The sequence below is a fragment of the Leishmania braziliensis genome, chromosome 16, assembly GCF_000002845.2.
Source record: "Leishmania braziliensis MHOM/BR/75/M2904 complete genome, chromosome 16".
NCBI lineage: Eukaryota > Euglenozoa > Kinetoplastea > Trypanosomatida > Trypanosomatidae > Leishmania > Leishmania braziliensis.
In genome coordinates this window covers 150,476-168,569 of record NC_009308.2, presented here as the reverse complement: position 1 = coordinate 168,569, position 18,094 = coordinate 150,476, and the positions used below count along the sequence as shown (strand labels likewise).

Genomic DNA, 18,094 nt, shown 5'->3' with positions numbered 1-18,094 from the left:
CCCCCCCGCGCACGACAAGTGCCAAAAAGGACGGCGGCTCACCAAAGACTCCCCACCTCTTCGTCTCATACGGCGGCTTCACCGTAGCAAACTATCGGATTTGCCTCTCCTCCACCAAATCCTTTCCCCCACATCAGCCACTGGTTCGCAGCTCTTTCAGCTTTTCCTCCTCTCCCCTTTGCCCTCGCCTGCACCGGAGCAAAGAGAGGCCCTGCAGAGTAACGGGAGGCGCTCTCCTGCCACTTGTGGAGACGAAAGCCAGCAATACGAACCGGGTGTTTGAAGAGCGGCAGCAGCGAGGCAGCCAGGCAAGGGTGAAAGTGAAGTGAGGGAGTGCTGATGGCCTCGGGGGCGTTGAGGCGCACATCAGAGCGACCTGAAAGCGAAGAGTGAAGTGCAGAGAACACAAGAAAAACGTCACGCAACGCACACAAACGCCGCGTGGCTCCGTCTGCGTGTTTTTTTTTGTCGATTCTCGATCGGCTCTGGGCCCGACCGCGTCGCTCTATTTGTGCGCCTCCCCAGCGACAGAGAGGGGGACGCACGTCAGCGCGTGGTATCTCAGGGGAGTGCACTACCTCCACTCTGTGTGGGGAAGCCGGGCAGCCCCTCTCTCCATCCCTGCCAAATGCCGAGGCACTTCTGGTGGGGACAGGGCGCAAGCACCTACGACGGAGGGGAGGCCAGGGCGATGTATCGCTGCCGATGCCAGCGGTCAGGTGGTGGATGGCGCTGCGTCGGAGTGGCCTGCGACAGGGTGGACACGTCTGTGCCATCCCTGTGGTGGGCGTGGCTTGGGCTGTCTCCCGCCCGGGCCTCGGTGGCCGCTGGCGTGGGGTGCCTGCGCCGCTGCGAGGGATGCACCATGCGGCCGCCAGCACCATGGGAGCGGCTGTGAGGCGGCCTGCGGAGCGGGCGGAGGGGTTGCGTGGGCAGAGCCTGAGTCAGGGGCCCTGCCGAGCTGACTGGGTCGGCGCACTGCTGCACCGCGTGCCTGGCGCTGCTTTGCACTGCGCGACGCGGTGGGTGGCAGGATTGGGGGAGGAGTGGAGTTGAACTGATGCCGTGTGGCCGAGGGAGTCGGCGTGCCTCGCGTAGAAAGTGAGCATTGCGCTTCAGCGACACACACTTTTGGCTGCTGGGGCGTTTCTCTGGACTCGTCTAACGTGCTTGTACGAGGCACTTTACGGCTCTCTCTGTCGCTGAAGTTTGGCGGAACGGTGGCTTGCTCGGCTGTCGAAGGCATGGATGCGCGTCAGCGCGTTCGTGAAAGACATACGAGGACTCTCTCGAGCTTCTCTTATTTGCAGTATGTGCGTAGCTGCCTGGGCAGTCCTTTTTCCCCTTCACCTATTAAGTTATTCGCTCCTCTTATCTATGTTGTATTCATAACTGGCCACCGCTCGCCTTTTCCGATTGACCCCCCCCCCCGGCCCGCTCCCTTTACGCCGGACCTGCGTTCCTCTTTACCGTTGTAGCCTAAGCTGAAAGGGCATTGCCTTGGTTCTCCGGCTGACTAAGGCCTTTTACTTACCGCGAGTGGTCGCCCCTCCTCTCGGCCACAATCCGTGTCCCGCGATAACAGTAAACGCGGCTATTTGGCAAAGCACCAGTGCTTATCTGAAACGTATCGTTGTTGTTCGCTTGCTTGTTGGTCTTTCCGGCTTGGCTCACTGCTGCTTGGCAAGGGAGGCTTTTCTTTCTTTGGCTCCTCTACAGCACACCAGCAGCTTTCCGCTTTGCCTCCGTGCCGCCAGTGCACTCGATCAAAGCAACTAGGAAGTGGGCTCGCCGCCTCTCTGCAGCGGTGGTGCCCTCCCCCTCGTGATGAGTCTCGCCTCCAGCACAGTCTCCAGTAGCTGAGCTGTGCGTCGTGCACCACCGCGTCACTTTGAGAGGTGGTGGCGGTCGTGCGGGTTGAGGTGCACGATTCCTCAGCAGCGTGCAACATTCTGAACGTGCAGCACCGATGCCGTGGGTTTTTTCTTTTTTTTTTTTTTTGCGTCGACACGGTCTGCAAAAGTCGAATCGTCTTTGAGCCTTTGGTGAGACAAGCAGCGCCACAGGGTGATGGGGAGCCTTAGGGTGTTTTGCCCTCACACGGCACAATACTGCTTCTAGCTGCGACAGCGGTTACCTAATGCACGCCCTACCGTGAATCGAGATTTACCCTCCGCCGCGTACTGCGCTTCCCTCTCTTGTGTATCGCTCGGATCTCTCTTTCGCTGGGGAGCGTCCAACTTGTCCCACGTCACTCCTGGGCAGCTTTAGGCAGGCAACTATTGGGTCACCTCTTCCCCATACACCGGGCGAGAGTACTCACTCCTCGTCCCAGCCATCCTGCGTGTTGCGAGTCAGGGGAGCTGCACGGTAGACGCAGCAGCCGTACGCTTGAATCACAGAATTTCGGTGACAGCAGTGGTTTTCTGCCCCTTTTGCCTGATGAGCCGCATCGCTTCTTTACGGGAAAGCTCGCCAACATACACGCGTGACACTCTCTCCTGCTCGCTCCCTGTACTTCCGTAAAGTTTCCTAACGCCCTTTCCTTTTCTTGGAGCCCCGTACGCACACTTCGGGGAGGTAGCCGTAGCCGATACTATCCTCTCCCTTCATCATCTTTTCATCACCCCACGTTCGCCAAGGCAGCTTTCCCAAGCTGCACACTTGCTGTCACAGCCGCCTTCTTGCACCTGACCTGCTGTACTGCCTCTCACGGGCACCGCGCGGTGTTGTGCTCTGCATGCTGTTGCCGTCAACCGGTGTTGTGGCGCAGAAGCCATACCGTTTCGTTGAGGCATGTGACGTGAGCCCACTTTTTCTCTCGTGTGGCCTACAGCGAAACAGGCCTCGTTTACTTCTATGGGCATGCGGTGCCACTTGCAGCACTGGTGGCGACCTTTCAGCTAGCGGCTCTAGTGTGAGCAACTTGATTCGGAGCATCAACAGTTTTGTTGGCGTGGATCACGCACGAAGCTGAAAATGATGTCCGTCTTCCGTGGCATCGAGCGCCTCTGGAGTTTCTGCAGTATCGTGAATGTGTGGCAGGTGAGGTACGACAGCAGCTCGAACTGCAACTCACAGTGAAAGGTTCATGAAAACTTCATCAGCACCTACATTTCCCCTCATCAGCAGATGTGAGGTGCTGTGCTGAAGCTCATCCAAGTGGAACCCCACGTACCAGAGCCTAGTCACGGGGCGCTCGCTCGGTGGGGCCATAGCGATACTGGCTGCTGCTGACCTGCAGAGGTATCTCAACGGCCTGAAAAACACCTCCAAGCTGGTGTCTGTGGAAACCATTGGCCCAGCACGAGTGAGCCAAACTGTCTTTGCAAAGTTGGTAGGCGCCTTGCTGGTGAAGGGATTCATGTATTGCCTCATCCCTGCCCGCGATCCGGCGATGCGCCTTCCTGCGCTCATATGGGGCTACATGCACGGCGCCTCCGAAGTGCTCTCCCAAACGCTCGCGAACAACAGTGTTGTGGTGTGTAGCGACTCTCCAGACCGGAAGGTCTCCAAGCACCCTCTCAGAGTGCTCTCTCTTTGGGTCGATGATCACCTGTGCTACACGGGAGACACCGTCGAGGGCGACTGATGCGCCTCCCCTCATCTTCCCAGCTCCGAGGTCCGCGATGGACCGGCGGTAGCGTCCATTACTTTCTTTTGTGGACTTCTGTGCAGCCTGCTGTGGTGTGGTGTGGGGGCCGTGATGGTGTGGGTGTTCGAGCTGAACGTTGACGTGGCGGGGTCACCGCCCTCTCGAATTCCTCTTTCCCGGCGCACGTAAACTTGGTGTGTAAAAGGGGAGCGGGTCACAGCCGTGGTGCTCTCTTCTGCAGTTTTCCCTATCCCAGAGACGACGCACTCAGCACAGCGCGAGGCCCGCCAGTCTTTCCTTCGTCCTTTGCTTTTTTCATCTCCGTCAACGTGTGTTTGCGTCTCTCTCTTTCCTCCAGCGCGCGCAGCGGGGTGGGGGTGGGGACCAGCCACGCTCTCTCTCTCCCTTTTGGCACCACTATTGGCTTGGCTAGGGTTCATCGTAAGCGAGTCGATGCCGACCAGCTACGCCAGGTACTCCTCAGCAGGCTCCACCACGCGAGGCGCTCTTTTCCTTCTCGCTTTCTGCATGCCGACTGGACGGCCATCGCCTGTGGGGCTTCATGTTTGTTTTCATTGCGTCCTCTGTTCGCGCCCAACGAGCCACAATGCCGAGCAGCATTGTGGCTCTCTCTCTCGTTGGGCGCACCCCTCATTTCATTCGCTTTTCTCTCTGCCTTGCTCTCGTCCTGCCCCCCCGCGAACATGTGCGCCGTGTTGCGCTTTGAGAGAACAACGTTGAGGTCGCTCTGCTCTTCTTTCACTTCCCTCTCCCACACGGATGCTGGTCGCCGGCACCATCTCGCGAGAGTGATGGGGAGGTATAAGGACCTTCTCGGAGATTCACTATATATATTTATTTATTTATTTTCGCTTATCGCACGAGACAAATCACGGGCGCCAAATTAGTTTTCCGTACGATGCCCCGCACCTCCACCCTGCTTCCTTCCAGTGCCAGCTTTCCTTTTCTCCTCAGCATCGATTTGAATGGGACCAGGTGTGTTCAGGGTGCTGCGCCTGCGCTTTCTCTCTCTCTCTCTTTACTCGTCACTCTTCTTAAAGAGGCGTGCCAGCCACATGTTTGTGATGGGACACACGCTGTGCTCCCCCCCGCCTTCTTGTCTTGACGTAACCTCTTCTCCGCTCTCCTCCTCCTCTTCTCTTCCGCGTTGCCTACCGTACTTGACGGGTATGTGACCCCTCGCCCTCCAAACAAGCAAAGCCAGGATACGAGGGGTTGGCGGAGGAAGGGGAAGGGAGCATAATGGCCACATGTAAGTGTATGTGGCTCTGTGCGCGTGTGTGTCCTCGCGTCGCTCTACCTGACGCTCCTCACACTCTCCTTCTCTCTCCGAGTTGCGGTTGCAAAGCCAGCGAAGAGAAGAGAGCAAAGGAGAGGCGACAGAGAAGACTGCGCCTCTCCTTTGCATTCTTCTCTCCCTTATTCATGCCTGACTCGCTCTTTCACGTCACGGGCGATTGCGGTCAGTCCTCTCTCTCTCTCTTCTAATGCATTCACGTGGCGATCACTCATTTACTTCCTCATTGCATCTGTTCTCCGCGTCCTCCTCCTTACTCCTCTCTTGCTCCGCGTATTTCTACCGCGCTCACGGTGTCTCTGCACTTCCGACACACCAGGATAGCCTCTTCATCTCCAACTCGGTTCAACTACCGTAGGCTCCGCACGCTTCTTTTTTTTTTTTTCGTCGTTCTCGCCCTCTACCTCCGCAACTTTGCGTGTCATTCACTCGCTGATCAACGCTCAGTCGCGGCTTCGTTGCGCACGCAGACCGAAGGAGAAACTGAAGAGAAGCGCGCAGGCAAGTAGAGCGTGGAAAGGGGAAAAGCAGACGAGCTCTTCACACTATTCATACTCACCGATCTAAGAGCCTATTTTACTTCCGTCGATACAGTCGGTCACCCACAGACACGGTTTCTGCGCCCTCCAGCAATGCTGTGCACGCGCGTTCTCGTGCTTATCTTCGTGCTGCTGCTTGCAGCATGCGGTGTGTGTGCGGCGCTGCTCCCACTCATGCGGACGAAGGGGCCCATGATTGACGGCCATCCCTCAGAAAGGGTGATGTTCTTGTGGTACGAAGAGACCAAGTTCACAGTTGGGCCTGCGCACTACTACACCCGCACCTACCATCGCAACAGCACCTGCGCTGGGTTCAAAACAGCTGCATTAGCCAGCGCCGCTCTCGACGTGGCGGGGTGCGGCTTAGCTGGCATTATCGGTTTACTGGCCGCCGCACATCTCTACTCACGCATGAAATTCAGCATCTGCTGCTCCATCATGGTGCTCTGCTTCGTGGCCTTTGCTTGTTTCGCCGCTTCGGTCGCGACGGTGATATTTACCTTTTTCACAGACACGTGCGTGAACGATAATGCGACGCGGGTGGTGGCCTTGCGTGACCAGGGCTTCGTCCTTGTGGAGGGGTTCATTTTCCTCTGTATAGCGGCGGGCGGCTTCCTCATTGCTGTCTTTGTGGAAATCTTCAGCTAGAGTAATGAGCGTAGGCCTGTGGAGCGTCCACGCCTTTCTTTTCCTTTCCATTTCTCCTTTTCGGGGAGGCTCGTGCAGCCTTCATCCGCATTATTGTCTACGTCTCGCACACGGGCTGCTCGTGTGTGTGTGTGTGTGTGTCTTTCCCTTCTATTCATGTTTACTTCTCTCAAAATCTGTCAGCCACCCACTCGTGCGCGCGCTTCCCTTCTCTGTGTGTTTTCAACTCTGCGCCTCTCTCCCGTCTCTCTGCCTGTGTCTTTTCGTCTGCGATTCTTTTCGGTCTTTCCTCTCAGAAGCTGCGGCGTCTACGCATTCAATGTGAGGCGGGCGTGGCTGTGCGTTGGGGTTGCGCAAGTGTCTCCCCTCTTCCTCTCTCGTGCGCCGGCAAATTTGTACCCTCCCTCCCTCCCTCCCTCCGACATCTTCTCTCGCTCTCCTTATAGCAGAGGCTCTTTCTGTGTGGAATGAGCTCGGGAGAAGGGGGGTGCACCGATGTGTGATGGTGGATGGCGGAGTGGCTGAGAAAAGTGCCCGCTCTCTCCATGAAGGGGACACTCGTGTGTGTGTTTGCATCCTCCAATGAGCGACGCCGTGCAGCACCCTGGAAGCGTGTGCAAGCCAGAAAAGAGAGACGAGCCACGGGCAGACCAAAGGAAAAGTGAATCACCAGTGATGCAGGAAGGCGCGAGGCTGCGTAGAGGATTGTATTTAAAATGTGTTGTTGTCAGTGTTTCGGAGCCGCGTGCGCGTTCCGCTACGCGTCTGCCTCTATTCTGTTGTGCTCTCTTCTCGGGTCCTCCCCTTCCTTTCCGGGGAGGAGGAGGGATGGGGCGGGCGGGCGGACGGGGGGGGACTTCTCCCTCGGCCCTCTGGTGCGGCTCTCTTTGTTTCGTTTTCTTCTCGACGCTTTGGCGTCTACCCCCTTTTTACCTCAGGTGGCGCCGTCTGTCGCTCCGCTTCGATTGCCTCACAGAGAACGGTGCCCGCCGCGTGTTGCTTCTCAGTCGTGCTTTCCCCTCCCCTTCCATCATCCTCTTCACGGAATCACACCGCCTCAGTCTCTCGCGCATGCGGCTTGGATGCCCTCTTTTTCCTTTTGCCTGATCCCTACATCACTCGCTTGCTCTCTCTCTCTCTCTCTCTCTCTGCGTAATTTCCTGCGAGTGTCGTTTGCCCCTCTCCCAAGTCCTGACCTCTCTTGCTCTTTCCCTCGCTGTTTGCTCGCCCTCTGTCATCTTTCTTGCCTCACGTCCTGCTGGCGACATGCCGCTCCGTGCTGACTCAGCCTGGCATAGACGCCGACGCGTTAAGAGGAAAGGACACACACCCACACACACGCGAGGACGCATTTTGCAGGCAACGCAAGCGAAGTCCGTGACGGTGTGAGCGCAGGTCTGAGAAGCTGTTGCTCTCAGCTGTACGTTTGTCTCTCTTTCTCTCTGCCGTGCTGTACATCACCCCTCCCCCTCCCCCCACACACACGCGCGCGCTCTCATTCGTCTCCTTTCCTAATGTTTTCCTTCTCCTCTGCGCCACTCTTTACCGTACGTTGCGCAGTTCTTTGGCGGCGTGCCAAGGCCGCCTGTGCGGTCGTGCGTGTTAGCGATGGAGAAGGCGTAGCGCCTCTCTTGGGTCGGTGCGTCTGTCTCCGCTACACATCTGTGGCGTTTTCTGCTGGGTTTTGTACCTTCTCCCGCTCCTCCTCTATCCATTTGCATTGAAGATACACTCCGTCGACTCGTTGCACCCCTCCTCTCCGATCTACCTCGTGTGCGTGTGCGTGTGCGTCTGTGTGTGTTGTCTTCTCTGTCTTGGCCCTCGCCGCACGCATCTCCTTGTCCTGGCTCCTCTTTCCTCCCTCTGGTTTCCCCCCTTTCCCCAATCGACAGGCCATTCCGCGTGTGTGCTGATAGGCTGCCCAGCTCCACTTGGAGAAACACGTGCGCATGCGAGAACGGGTGGGCACCCGGGCGCAGAATTCACGCGTGCAAGCGCGTTGAGCGGTGGCTTAAGTTTCACCACTGCTGAGAAGGGGGAGTAGCTGCACCGCTGTGAAGATGCTGTCGAGCTTTGTATAACTCTTCATGGGCGTGTGCCCGAGCGAATCAAAACGTGAGTGTCATGCAGGACGCAGTCGCAAGTAGCGAGTCTGCGAAAAGGAACTCAACGCCGGAAAAGGAGCCTCGTTCTGGCAGGACACATGCGCGTGTGCGCGTGGCTCTGCTCGTAAGCTGCCCTGTGCCACCTCCCTTCTCTCGGTATGTTCTTCTTCTTGCATGCCGACAACTAAACCGCGTCGACAAGTCGAGCTCTCTTCTTCCGAAGTTGCTGCTGCTCTCCGGCCTCCCCCACCAGCACCTTTCACACGACATCCAAGGCCACCCACACACGCGCGTTCTGGATGGCCCTCGTCCTGCACCCCCCCCCTCCTCGGCTACTTTTCCTCCACTGATCGTCACTGCCCCTTTCTTTGACTTTGGTGGCTCTCTGATCCTCACTGTTGTGCCTTGGACTCCGCATACGCTTCTGCCCGCACCTCACCGCTAACGTCCTCTGCATTGACATCCCGCCACTCCTCACCTTTCATTTCTCCCTCCTTTCCTCCACGCACACCCACGCCTGAAGTCGAGGGACGCGTAGTGAACACCCCCATTCTTCCCCGTGATCGACAGTCAAGATGGTCCACTCGTACGGCTACAAGTCCGGCACCCGCCACCTCTTCGCCAAGAAGTTCCGCAAGCACGGCGTCCCGTCCGTGTCGACGATTCTGACGAACATCAAGGTCGGTGACTACGTCGATGTCGTAGCGGATTCTGCGGTGCGCGAGGGCATGCCGCACAAGTACTACCACGGCCGCACCGGTATTGTGTGGAACGTGACCCCCCGCGGCGTTGGCGTGATTATCAACAAGCCGGTCCGCACGCGCACCCTGCGCAAGCGCATCTGCGTCCGCTTCGAGCACGTCCGCAAGTCTCGCTGCCAGGAGGCGTTCAAGGCGAAGGAGCACCAGTTCCAGGCCCACCTCGCTGCCAAGAAGGCCGGCAAGGCGCTGCCTCCGCTCAAGAGGAGCTCCCGCCTGGGAGGCATCGTGCGCCCCAAGAACGTGGAGGTGCTCGCCCGCCGCGTCGCCGACTACGAGGCGATGGTGCCGTACTAAGGACTTCAGCGTAAGCGAGGTCGTCCCTCTCTCTCCCTTCCTCCTTTCGGGTTCGCTTTTCCTCTCTGGTCACCAGCAACAAAGCGGGCAGTGGAGGAAGCTGGAGAGGGCGGGGAGAGGCATCGTGCACAGGGGGCCCTGGAGAAACTCACGGCACAGGACGACGCCATCAGACGCGCCTTCGCCGCCACGGCGCGCCAAGACATCTACTGTTCCTGGTGCGGTGAAACGGAAGAGGGACAGCCAGAACCACAGATAGCAACTGTGACCTACGAGGCGCCGGCCGACGGCCTCCCAGGCACCACGGCGACCGCTATCAGCGAGGCATTCGGCCACGTATCGGCCAACTTGCCTCACCACTGCCCGGCTTGCCGCACCGAAGGCGCCACTCTATCTGCACTGTCGGTTTTTCTCTTCGGAGAAGCCGTGGCAATCACAGTCATACCGCCAGCTGGAAACCAGAAAGCGGTAGGTCTGCCGGAATTGCCGCTGGAGGTGATGCTCCCGACGGCGCTCTTCAGCCAGAACCCCTATAAACTCCACGCCGCGATCTGCGCCACGACGTCGAAGCACGTGGTCGCATACGTCCTGTGCCGGGAAGATGGGAAGGAGCAATGGCACCGCTACGACGGCACCGTTCACGACACAGACGTGCCGCCGCCAGACCCAGCCACCATCGACACCCTGATCTTCACACGCGCTCCCTACAAGCCGGCCGGCGAGGGAGACAACGAGGAGGACACAGGCACCCACCCAGTCAGGCCAACGCGGCCAACAGCACCGCCACCGCCACCGTCACGCGACCCGTGGGGCCGCACAACCTACGGCATGCACCCGGACATCGCGGAGCAAGAGGAGGAAGACACCGGGATCGCACCCAGGCCGGCCGAGCCACGGACGGAGACACACACACCACCCACCCAGCCACCCGACACCGAAAGGGAGGGAGAGGAGAGCGACACGACCGAGAGCGTGCACACAGAGCCCGACCAGGCCGCCGAGGACGTGTCACAAACCTCCGACGAGGCACGGCACCGATTTCGCCACGGCGAGAACACGGCAGCACAGCAGACCGGGACGATCCACTGCCCGGTCTGCCCGCGCACATGGACATCGCGCGCCCGCCGGCAACAGCAGACCAGCCACCTTAACACCACCCACGCCAGGGAGGTGGTGAGGGTGGACGCGCTGAAGGCCACCGGGGTAGACCGTTGCCTCTCGTGCGGCGAGTTCGTCATCGCGTCCGGAAACGCGCGACGAGCACACGGCCGGAAATGCGGCGAGTTCGTCACCAGGGCGGTCCGCAACCAGAAGCGCGCCCGGACAGAGCAGAGCACACCCCGGCAGGACGCAGGGATGGAGCCCACTCCGGAGACACCGCCACCACCGACACGCCACCGCACCAGACCCACGGAGGCCGACGCCGAGTGGGTGCAGGAGTTTCCCGCCACGATCCGGACACTCCGGAAGCAGGAATGGGGACACTGGGCCGAGGCGGTCGGCCACACCCTCCTCGGCTACACCGCGGCGGCCGCCGCGGGACGCTACCAGCGCCAGCTGGCGCTTACCGAGCTGGTGCGCACTCGCCTCGCCAAACCGCGCGCACCAGCACGGGAGGAGGACGAGAGCCACCAAGAGGAACCCAGCGAGACGCCCAGGGAGGGAGAAAGAGACGAGCCGTACACGGGCCACGCCGGCGCCACACGGCGAGCCAACACGGAGGAACACCTTCCCACCAGAGACGCGCACACCGCTGAGGAACGCCGCGCGCGCCGCATCCTCCACCAACTCTCGCTAGGAGCCGTCGGAAAGGCGGCGCGCACGCTGTTCCAGGCACAGCTCCCACGCGCGCGCGCCAGCGAGGCACTGGACCAGCTCCGCGCGCTTCACCCGCAGGAAGACCCAGCGGGGTACCCGTGCCCACCACAGACACCTTTTCCCCACGGCTTAAAGCCGGAGAAGGTCAGGAACGTGGTGCTGAAACGGCTCGGCCGAGCCGCCGCACCGGGGCTCGACGGATGGACCCGAGAACTGCTCGTTCCCGTGGTCGAAAATGCGGCACTCCTGGCGGAGACGACCGCACTGATGCAAGACATCCTCGCCGGGAACGTGTCGGCGTCCTTCGCGTTCCGCCTCCGCGCGTGCGTCGTCCACCCGTTCCTGAAAGAACCGGGGTCGCCGAAGGTCCGGCCAATCACGCCGGAGTCGATGTGGCTGAAAATCGCCTCGCACCTCGCGCTGGACGCGGTGGAAAAGCCGTTCCGCGACATCTTCCAGGGATGGCAATTCGGTGTGTGGGGCGACGCCGCCGAGGCGGTCGCCCAGATCCGGGAGACGTACGCGAGCGAGTCGGCCGACACGCTCGTCGCGCTAGACGCGACCAACGCGTACAACCGCGTCTCCCGCGCATGGGTGCTGAGGGCGGCGTTCCGCCACCACGCCCTCCGCCACACGTTCGGGGTGGTGGACCTTTCCCTCGGGGAGCCGGGCGCCCTTGGCGTCTACGAGGGCGGCCGCCGGGTAGAGCAACTCTGGTCGACGCGCGGCGTCCGCCAGGGCATGGTGCTCAGTCCCCTTCTCTTCGCCACCGCCGTGGCCGAGACACTGCGGCCGATTATGGCGGCACACCCGCTCGCCAAAGTGACGGCGTATCTCGACGACTTGACCGTCGTCGGCCCACGGGCGGCAGTCCAGGCGTTCCTGGACGAGGCGGGGCCGGCGCTCGCGGCCACCGGCTTCGACATCAACCCGGCGAAAAGCCACCACCTGTCGAAGAGCGCCGCGCCAGAGCCGGTGTCGGTCGCCGGGGTGGCGGTGCCGCTGGCGAGCGGCGTGGTGCGCATCCTCGGCGCCGGCTTCCGCGGCAGCGGCGCGCCGGTGGACGAGTGGGTGTGGGAGAAAACCCGCCCGTACGAGGCGTACTTCACCGCCCTTGGCGGGGACGAGCTCCCACGCCACGCGCGCATGAACCTCCTGCGTGCGTCGGCGCTGCCGCGCCTGACCTTTCTCTTGCGGACCCACAGCGCCGACGAGCTGCGCGACAGCGCGGCATGGTTCGACGACCGCGTCCTCCACACGTTGTCGGTCCTCGCGGGCGGCGCGCCGATCGAAGGCGCGGCCGCCCTCCTTGCCAGGCTCCCCCTTGCCATGGGCGGATGCGGGCTGCGGTCGCAGCTGGCCATCTCGCGCTTCGCGGCGCACAGCGTAGGCCGGAAAGGCGCGCAGAAGACACACACGCACCAGTTGGACCAACACAATCTCGAGGCCCTCAAAACACTCCTCCCGGAGCCTGCCCTCGAGATCGTGAAGGCCAACGCGGCGCCAGGTGCCACGCGCGCGCTTGCCGACCCGGCGCTTCACCTGGGCGACTTCCCCTTCGAGGTCCTCGTCCGCCAGCGGCTCCTCCTACGGGTTCTCCGTCCCGAGGTGCGGTGTGCATGCGGGGCGGACGCGGACAACGCGCACGCGAACGTGTGCCCGTTGGTCCCCGGAGGCCCGCGGATCCAGCGTCACAACCACGTCCTCTCGGCCATCGAAGCGTGGGCTAAACGGCTCGGGTTCGCGGTGGTCGCGGAGCCCCGGGTGAGCAGCACGAGCGGCGAACGGCTCGACCTGAGCATCGCCGCGGCGGGCGGGACCTTCGCCACGGACGTGGTGATCACGTTCCCCGGCCGGGCCCGCAGCGCCCAGCAGAACCCCCTTCAACAGGCGCACGCCGCGAAGAAGCGGAAGTGGGGCGACTGGGCGGCAGCGACCGGCACCACGTTTGCACCGGTGTCGCTCGAGTCGACCGGGGGCCTCCACAAGGAGAGCTTCCACTGGCTGCTTGCCGTCGCGGGCGCCGCCAACTTCCCGTTCTCCACGCGAACCGCCTTCGAGGAACTGCTGTCCTGCATTTCCCGGGCGCTTCACGAAGGCAACGCGTACGTCTTCGAGGCGGTGCGGGCCAACTGGGCGAGGCGACTGTTGACGCACTAAATGGCAGGAGAACCCGGAATCGAACCCGCGTCCCGGAAGCGCCCGACAGCGATCGGACGCAACTCTTCCAAGACCCGCCCTGAGCAGGATTGTGGGCCGCCGAAGGCGAGTGACGGTGCCATAAGAACCCCTAGCGTCCTAGTACTTTTCCATAGTAAAAGGTAACAGACAAGGTACACTATACAGGTACCCGTCTCTGACTCGTTATATACTGCCACTGTGCCAAAAAAAAAAAAAAAAAAAAAAAAAAAAAAAAAAAAAAAAAAAAAAAAAAATATAAGTATCAGTTTCTGTACTTTATTGGTATGCAAAACTTCCGGGACCCGTCTTCCGGCAACATTTTGGGTGCGCCATGGCGCTGTTTTTTTTTTTTTTGTGTGTGGGGGCGGGTGTGTGTCCTGAAGGTGGCCCCCAAGGCCGCCCCCCATGACACGGGGTTCGGGACGCCCCAAAACGGCACCCCCCTCACAACGACCTGGGCACCCTTGGGCTTCCAACTAACGCTATATAAGTATCAGTTTCTGTGCTTCATTGTCGCTTTCCCGCTCCGTTTTTGCCCTTTTTTGCGTGCAAACAATGTACCCATCCGCTTGCAAAGGACAATCCGGCAGGAGGACCTCTATCCCAAATCCTGCGGGCACCCCCCCTCCTTACCAAAAAAAGTGGCGGGAAGGAACCCCCGCGACCGAAACACGTGGACAGCGAAGCCGTGCTGAAATTCCACAATTAACCACGCAAAGATACGTGGACACCGCCAGAAATGGCGCACTTCAAGCTCACGGTGATCGTGACGCTTATTTTATAACTAAAAACACAAAAAAACACGGCGGAATGCCGGTAAAACAAAATTTTAACACCGCACCTCTCACAGTTGAAAAGTGGGAATGCGGACCAAAAAAACTAAACTATTTATATTCAGAGGAAGAACTTTCCTCACCCAGAGAGCGGGCGAACAGCCAACACCTTAAACGTAATGTAAATGTGGAAACGGGATCCACAACAATCGGACAGCGCAGCCACGCTGTAATTCAGAAATACGCTGATGTCGTCATAAACGGCGTATTACAAGGTCACGGTGATCGTGACTTTTATTTAAAAAACAAAAACGACAAGGAACAAGACGGAATGCCGTTAAAACAAGTCTTTAACACCGCATCTCCCACAGTTGAAAAGTTGGGAAGCGGACCTAAAAAGTCTAATTATTTATTTTCCGAGGAAGAATATTCCTCACCCAGAAAACGGGCCAGAAGCCAACAAGATAACGATAACTTAAACGTGGAAACAAAATCCACAACAAACGGACAGCGCAGCCACGCTGTAATTCCGAAATACGCTGATGTCGTCAGAAACGGCGTACTTCGAGGTCACGGTGATCGTGACTTTTATTTAAAAAAGAAAAACGATAAGGAACACGGCGGAATGCCGGTAAAAAAAGTTCTTAACACCGCACCTCCCACAGTTGAAAAGTTGGGAAGCGGACCTAAAAATGTTAATTATTTATTTTCCGAGGAAGAACTTTCCTCACCCAGAGAGCGGGCGAACAGCCAACACCGTAAACGTAATGTTAATGTGGAAACAAGACCCACAACAAACGGACAGCGCAGCCACGCTGTAATTCAGAAATACGCTGATGTCGTCAGAAACGGCGTACTTCGAGGTCACGGTGATCGTGACTTTTATTTAAAAAAGAAAAACGATAAGGAACACGGCGGAATGCCGGTAAAAAAAGTTTTTAACACCGCACCTCCCACAGTTGAAAAGTTGGGAAGCGGACCTAAAAATGCTAATTATTTATTTTCCGAGGAAGAACTTTCCTCACCCAGAGAGCGGGCTAAAAGCCAAGACCTTAAAATTAATATAAAGACGCAAACAGGGGCCACAACACACGCACGCCTCTCACACCCGGCCGGGAAAAGGAACGCGGAACCGTGGCTCCCACAATTCGATGAACTCCAGGGAGCCTTCGAGCTGGCGAAAACACTCGACACAGCCATCGTCGAGCACACCGATCTGGCTGGGAAACTGTTCGCCAGACACACCGCCATGCTCAAGCGACATTTCGAGTGGGCGAATCCCATCCACAGCAGCTTCTATTACTGCACAGCTGTGGATGTCAACGGAGCCGGTTGCACATACGCAAACGACTCCGAAAAGGCGGTCCAGGACCACATTCGCGAGCGCCACCCCGGGTCCGGAGCAACACCACGACGATTCGGAATGTCACCATTCCACGGCGGTATGGCGACAATCGGACCGTCGTGCTCGATAACGGCCGCCGTCGCCGCTGTCTGCACGATGCCGGGAATCCCGGACATCGATGCAACTCTCCTCCGAGCCTTCCGCGGATCCACGGCCGACACCGCGCGGGAGGTGATCGGAGCACTCGGCCTCCAGCTTCCCACCTCACCGGGATGGGCCCTGGAGAAACTCACGGCACAGGACGACGCCATCAGACGCGCCTTCGCCGCCACGGCGCGCCAAGACATCTACTGTTCCTGGTGCGGTGAAACGGAAGAGGGACAGCCAGAACCACAGATAGCAACTGTGACCTACGAGGCGCCGGCCGGCGGCCTCCCAGGCACCACGGCGACCGCTATCAGCGAGGCATTCGGCCACGTATCGGCCAACTTGCCTCACCACTGCCCGGCTTGCCGCACCGAAGGCGCCACTCTATCTGCACTGTCGGTTTTTCTCTTCGGAGAAGCCGTGGCAATCACAGTCATACCGCCAGCTGGAAACCAGAAAGCGGTAGGTCTGCCGGAATTGCCGCTGGAGGTGATGCTCCCGACGGCGCTCTTCAGCCAGAACCCCTATAAACTCCACGCCGCGATCTGCGCCACGACGTCGAAGCACGTGGTCGCATACGTCCTGTGCCGGGAAGATGGGAAGGAGCAATGGCACCGCTACGACGGCACCGTTCACGACACAGACGTGCCGCCGCCAGACCCAGCCACCATCGACACCCTGATCTTCACACGCGCTCCCTACAAGCCGGCCGGCGAGGGAGACAACGAGGAGGACACAGGCACCCACCCAGTCAGGCCAACGCGGCCAACAGCACCGCCACCGCCACCGTCACGCGACCCGTGGGGCCGCACAACCTACGGCATGCACCCGGACACCGCGGAGCAAGAGGAGGGAGAAATCGGGATCGCACCCAGGTCGGGCGAGCCACGGACGGAGACACACACACCACCCAGCCAGCCACCCGACACCGAAAGGGAGGGAGAGGAGAGCGACACGACCGAGAGCGTGCACACGGAGCCCGACCAGGCCGCCGAGGACGTGTCACAAACCTCCGACGAGGCACGGCACCGATTTCGCCACGGCGAGAACACGGCAGCACAGCAGACCGGGACGATCCACTGCCCGGTCTGCCCGCGCACATGGACATCGCGCGCCCGCCGGCAACAGCAGACCAGCCACCTTAACACCACCCACGCCAGGGAGGTGGTGAGGGTGGACGCGCTGAAGGCCACCGGGGTAGACCGTTGCCTCTCGTGCGGCGAGTTCGTCATCGCGTCCGGAAACGCGCGACGAGCACACGGCCGGAAATGCGGCGAGTTCGTCACCAGGGCGGTCCGCAACCAGAAGCGCGCCCGGACAGAGCAGAGCACACCCCGGCAGGACGCAGGGATGGAGCCCACTCCGGAGACACCGCCACCACCGACACGACACCGCACCAGACCCACGGAGGCCGACGCCGAGTGGGTGCAGGAGTTTCCCGCCACGATCCGGACACTCCGGAAGCAGGAATGGGGACACTGGGCCGAGGCGGTCGGCCACACCCTCCTCGGCTACACCGCGGCGGCCGCCGCGGGACGCTACCAGCGCCAGCTGGCGCTTACCGAGCTGGTGCGCACTCGCCTCGCCAAACCGCGCGCACCAGCACGGGAGGAGGACGAGAGCCACCAAGAGGAACCCAGCGAGACGCCCAGGGAGGGAGAAAGAGACGAGCCGTACACGGGCCACGCCGGCGCCACACGGCGAGCCAACACGGAGGAACACCTTCCCACCAGAGACGCGCACACCGCTGAGGAACGCCGTGCGCGCCGCATCCTCCACCAACTCTCGCTAGGAGCCGTCGGAAAGGCGGCGCGCACGCTGTTCCAGGCACAGCTCCCACGCGCGCGCGCCAGCGAGGCACTGGACCAGCTCCGCGCGCTTCACCCGCAGGAAGACCCAGCGGGGTACCCGTGCCCACCACAGACACCTTTTCCCCACGGCCTAAAGCCGGAGAAGGTCAGGAACGTGGTGCTGAAACGGCTCGGCCGAGCCGCCGCACCGGGGCTCGACGGATGGACCCGAGAACTGCTCGTTCCCGTGGTCGAAAATGCGGCACTCCTGGCGGAGACGACCGCACTGATGCAAGACATCCTCGCCGGGAACGTGTCGGCGTCCTTCGCGTTCCGCCTCCGCGCGTGCGTCGTCCACCCGTTCCTGAAAGAACCGGGGTCACCGAAGGTCCGGCCAATCACGCCGGAGTCGGTGTGGCTGAAAATCGCCTCGCACCTCGCGCTGGACGCGGTGGAAAAGCCGTTCCGCGACATCTTCCAGGGATGGCAATTCGGTGTGTGGGGCGACGCCGCCGAGGCGGTCGCCCAGATCCGGGAGACGTACGCGAGCGAGTCGGCCGACACGCTCGTCGCGCTAGACGCGACCAACGCGTACAACCGCGTCTCCCGCGCATGGGTGCTGAGGGCGGCGTACCGCCACCACGCCCTCCGCCACACGTTCGGGGTGGTGGACCTTTCCCTCGGGGAGCCGGGCGCCCTTGGCGTCTACGAGGGCGGCCGCCGGGTAGAGCAACTCTGGTCGACGCGCGGCGTCCGCCAGGGCATGGTCAGTCGACGTGG

General features: G+C 60.5%; 4 protein-coding genes across 4 annotated transcripts; all 4 read left to right on the top strand.

Annotated features, from left to right (window-relative positions):
- Positions 1-5,545: 5,545 nt before the first annotated feature.
- LBRM_16_0490 (conserved hypothetical protein) lies at positions 5,546-6,100 on the top strand (the record flags this gene model as incomplete). The annotated part of the gene is made up of 1 exon (XM_001563602.2): positions 5,546-6,100. The coding sequence occupies one exon, from the start codon at positions 5,546-5,548 to the stop codon at positions 6,098-6,100; it is 555 nt and encodes a 184-aa protein (XP_001563652.2).
- A 2,680-nt stretch (positions 6,101-8,780) lies between these two features.
- LBRM_16_0480 (putative 60S ribosomal protein L21) lies at positions 8,781-9,260 on the top strand (the record flags this gene model as incomplete). The annotated part of the gene is made up of 1 exon (XM_001563601.1): positions 8,781-9,260. One exon carries the CDS (start codon positions 8,781-8,783, stop codon positions 9,258-9,260), a length of 480 nt encoding a protein of 159 aa, XP_001563651.1.
- A 498-nt stretch (positions 9,261-9,758) lies between these two features.
- Positions 9,759-13,238, top strand: LBRM_16_0470 (hypothetical protein; the record flags this gene model as incomplete). Its single annotated transcript, XM_001563600.1, has 1 exon — positions 9,759-13,238. The coding sequence occupies one exon, from the start codon at positions 9,759-9,761 to the stop codon at positions 13,236-13,238; it is 3,480 nt and encodes a 1,159-aa protein (XP_001563650.1).
- A 576-nt stretch (positions 13,239-13,814) lies between these two features.
- LBRM_16_0460 (hypothetical protein) lies at positions 13,815-18,092 on the top strand (the record flags this gene model as incomplete). Its single annotated transcript, XM_001563599.1, has 1 exon — positions 13,815-18,092. A coding segment is annotated over one exon (4,278 nt), but the record flags the coding sequence as incomplete, so codon positions are not given.
- Between the last annotated feature and the right edge of the window lie 2 nt (positions 18,093-18,094).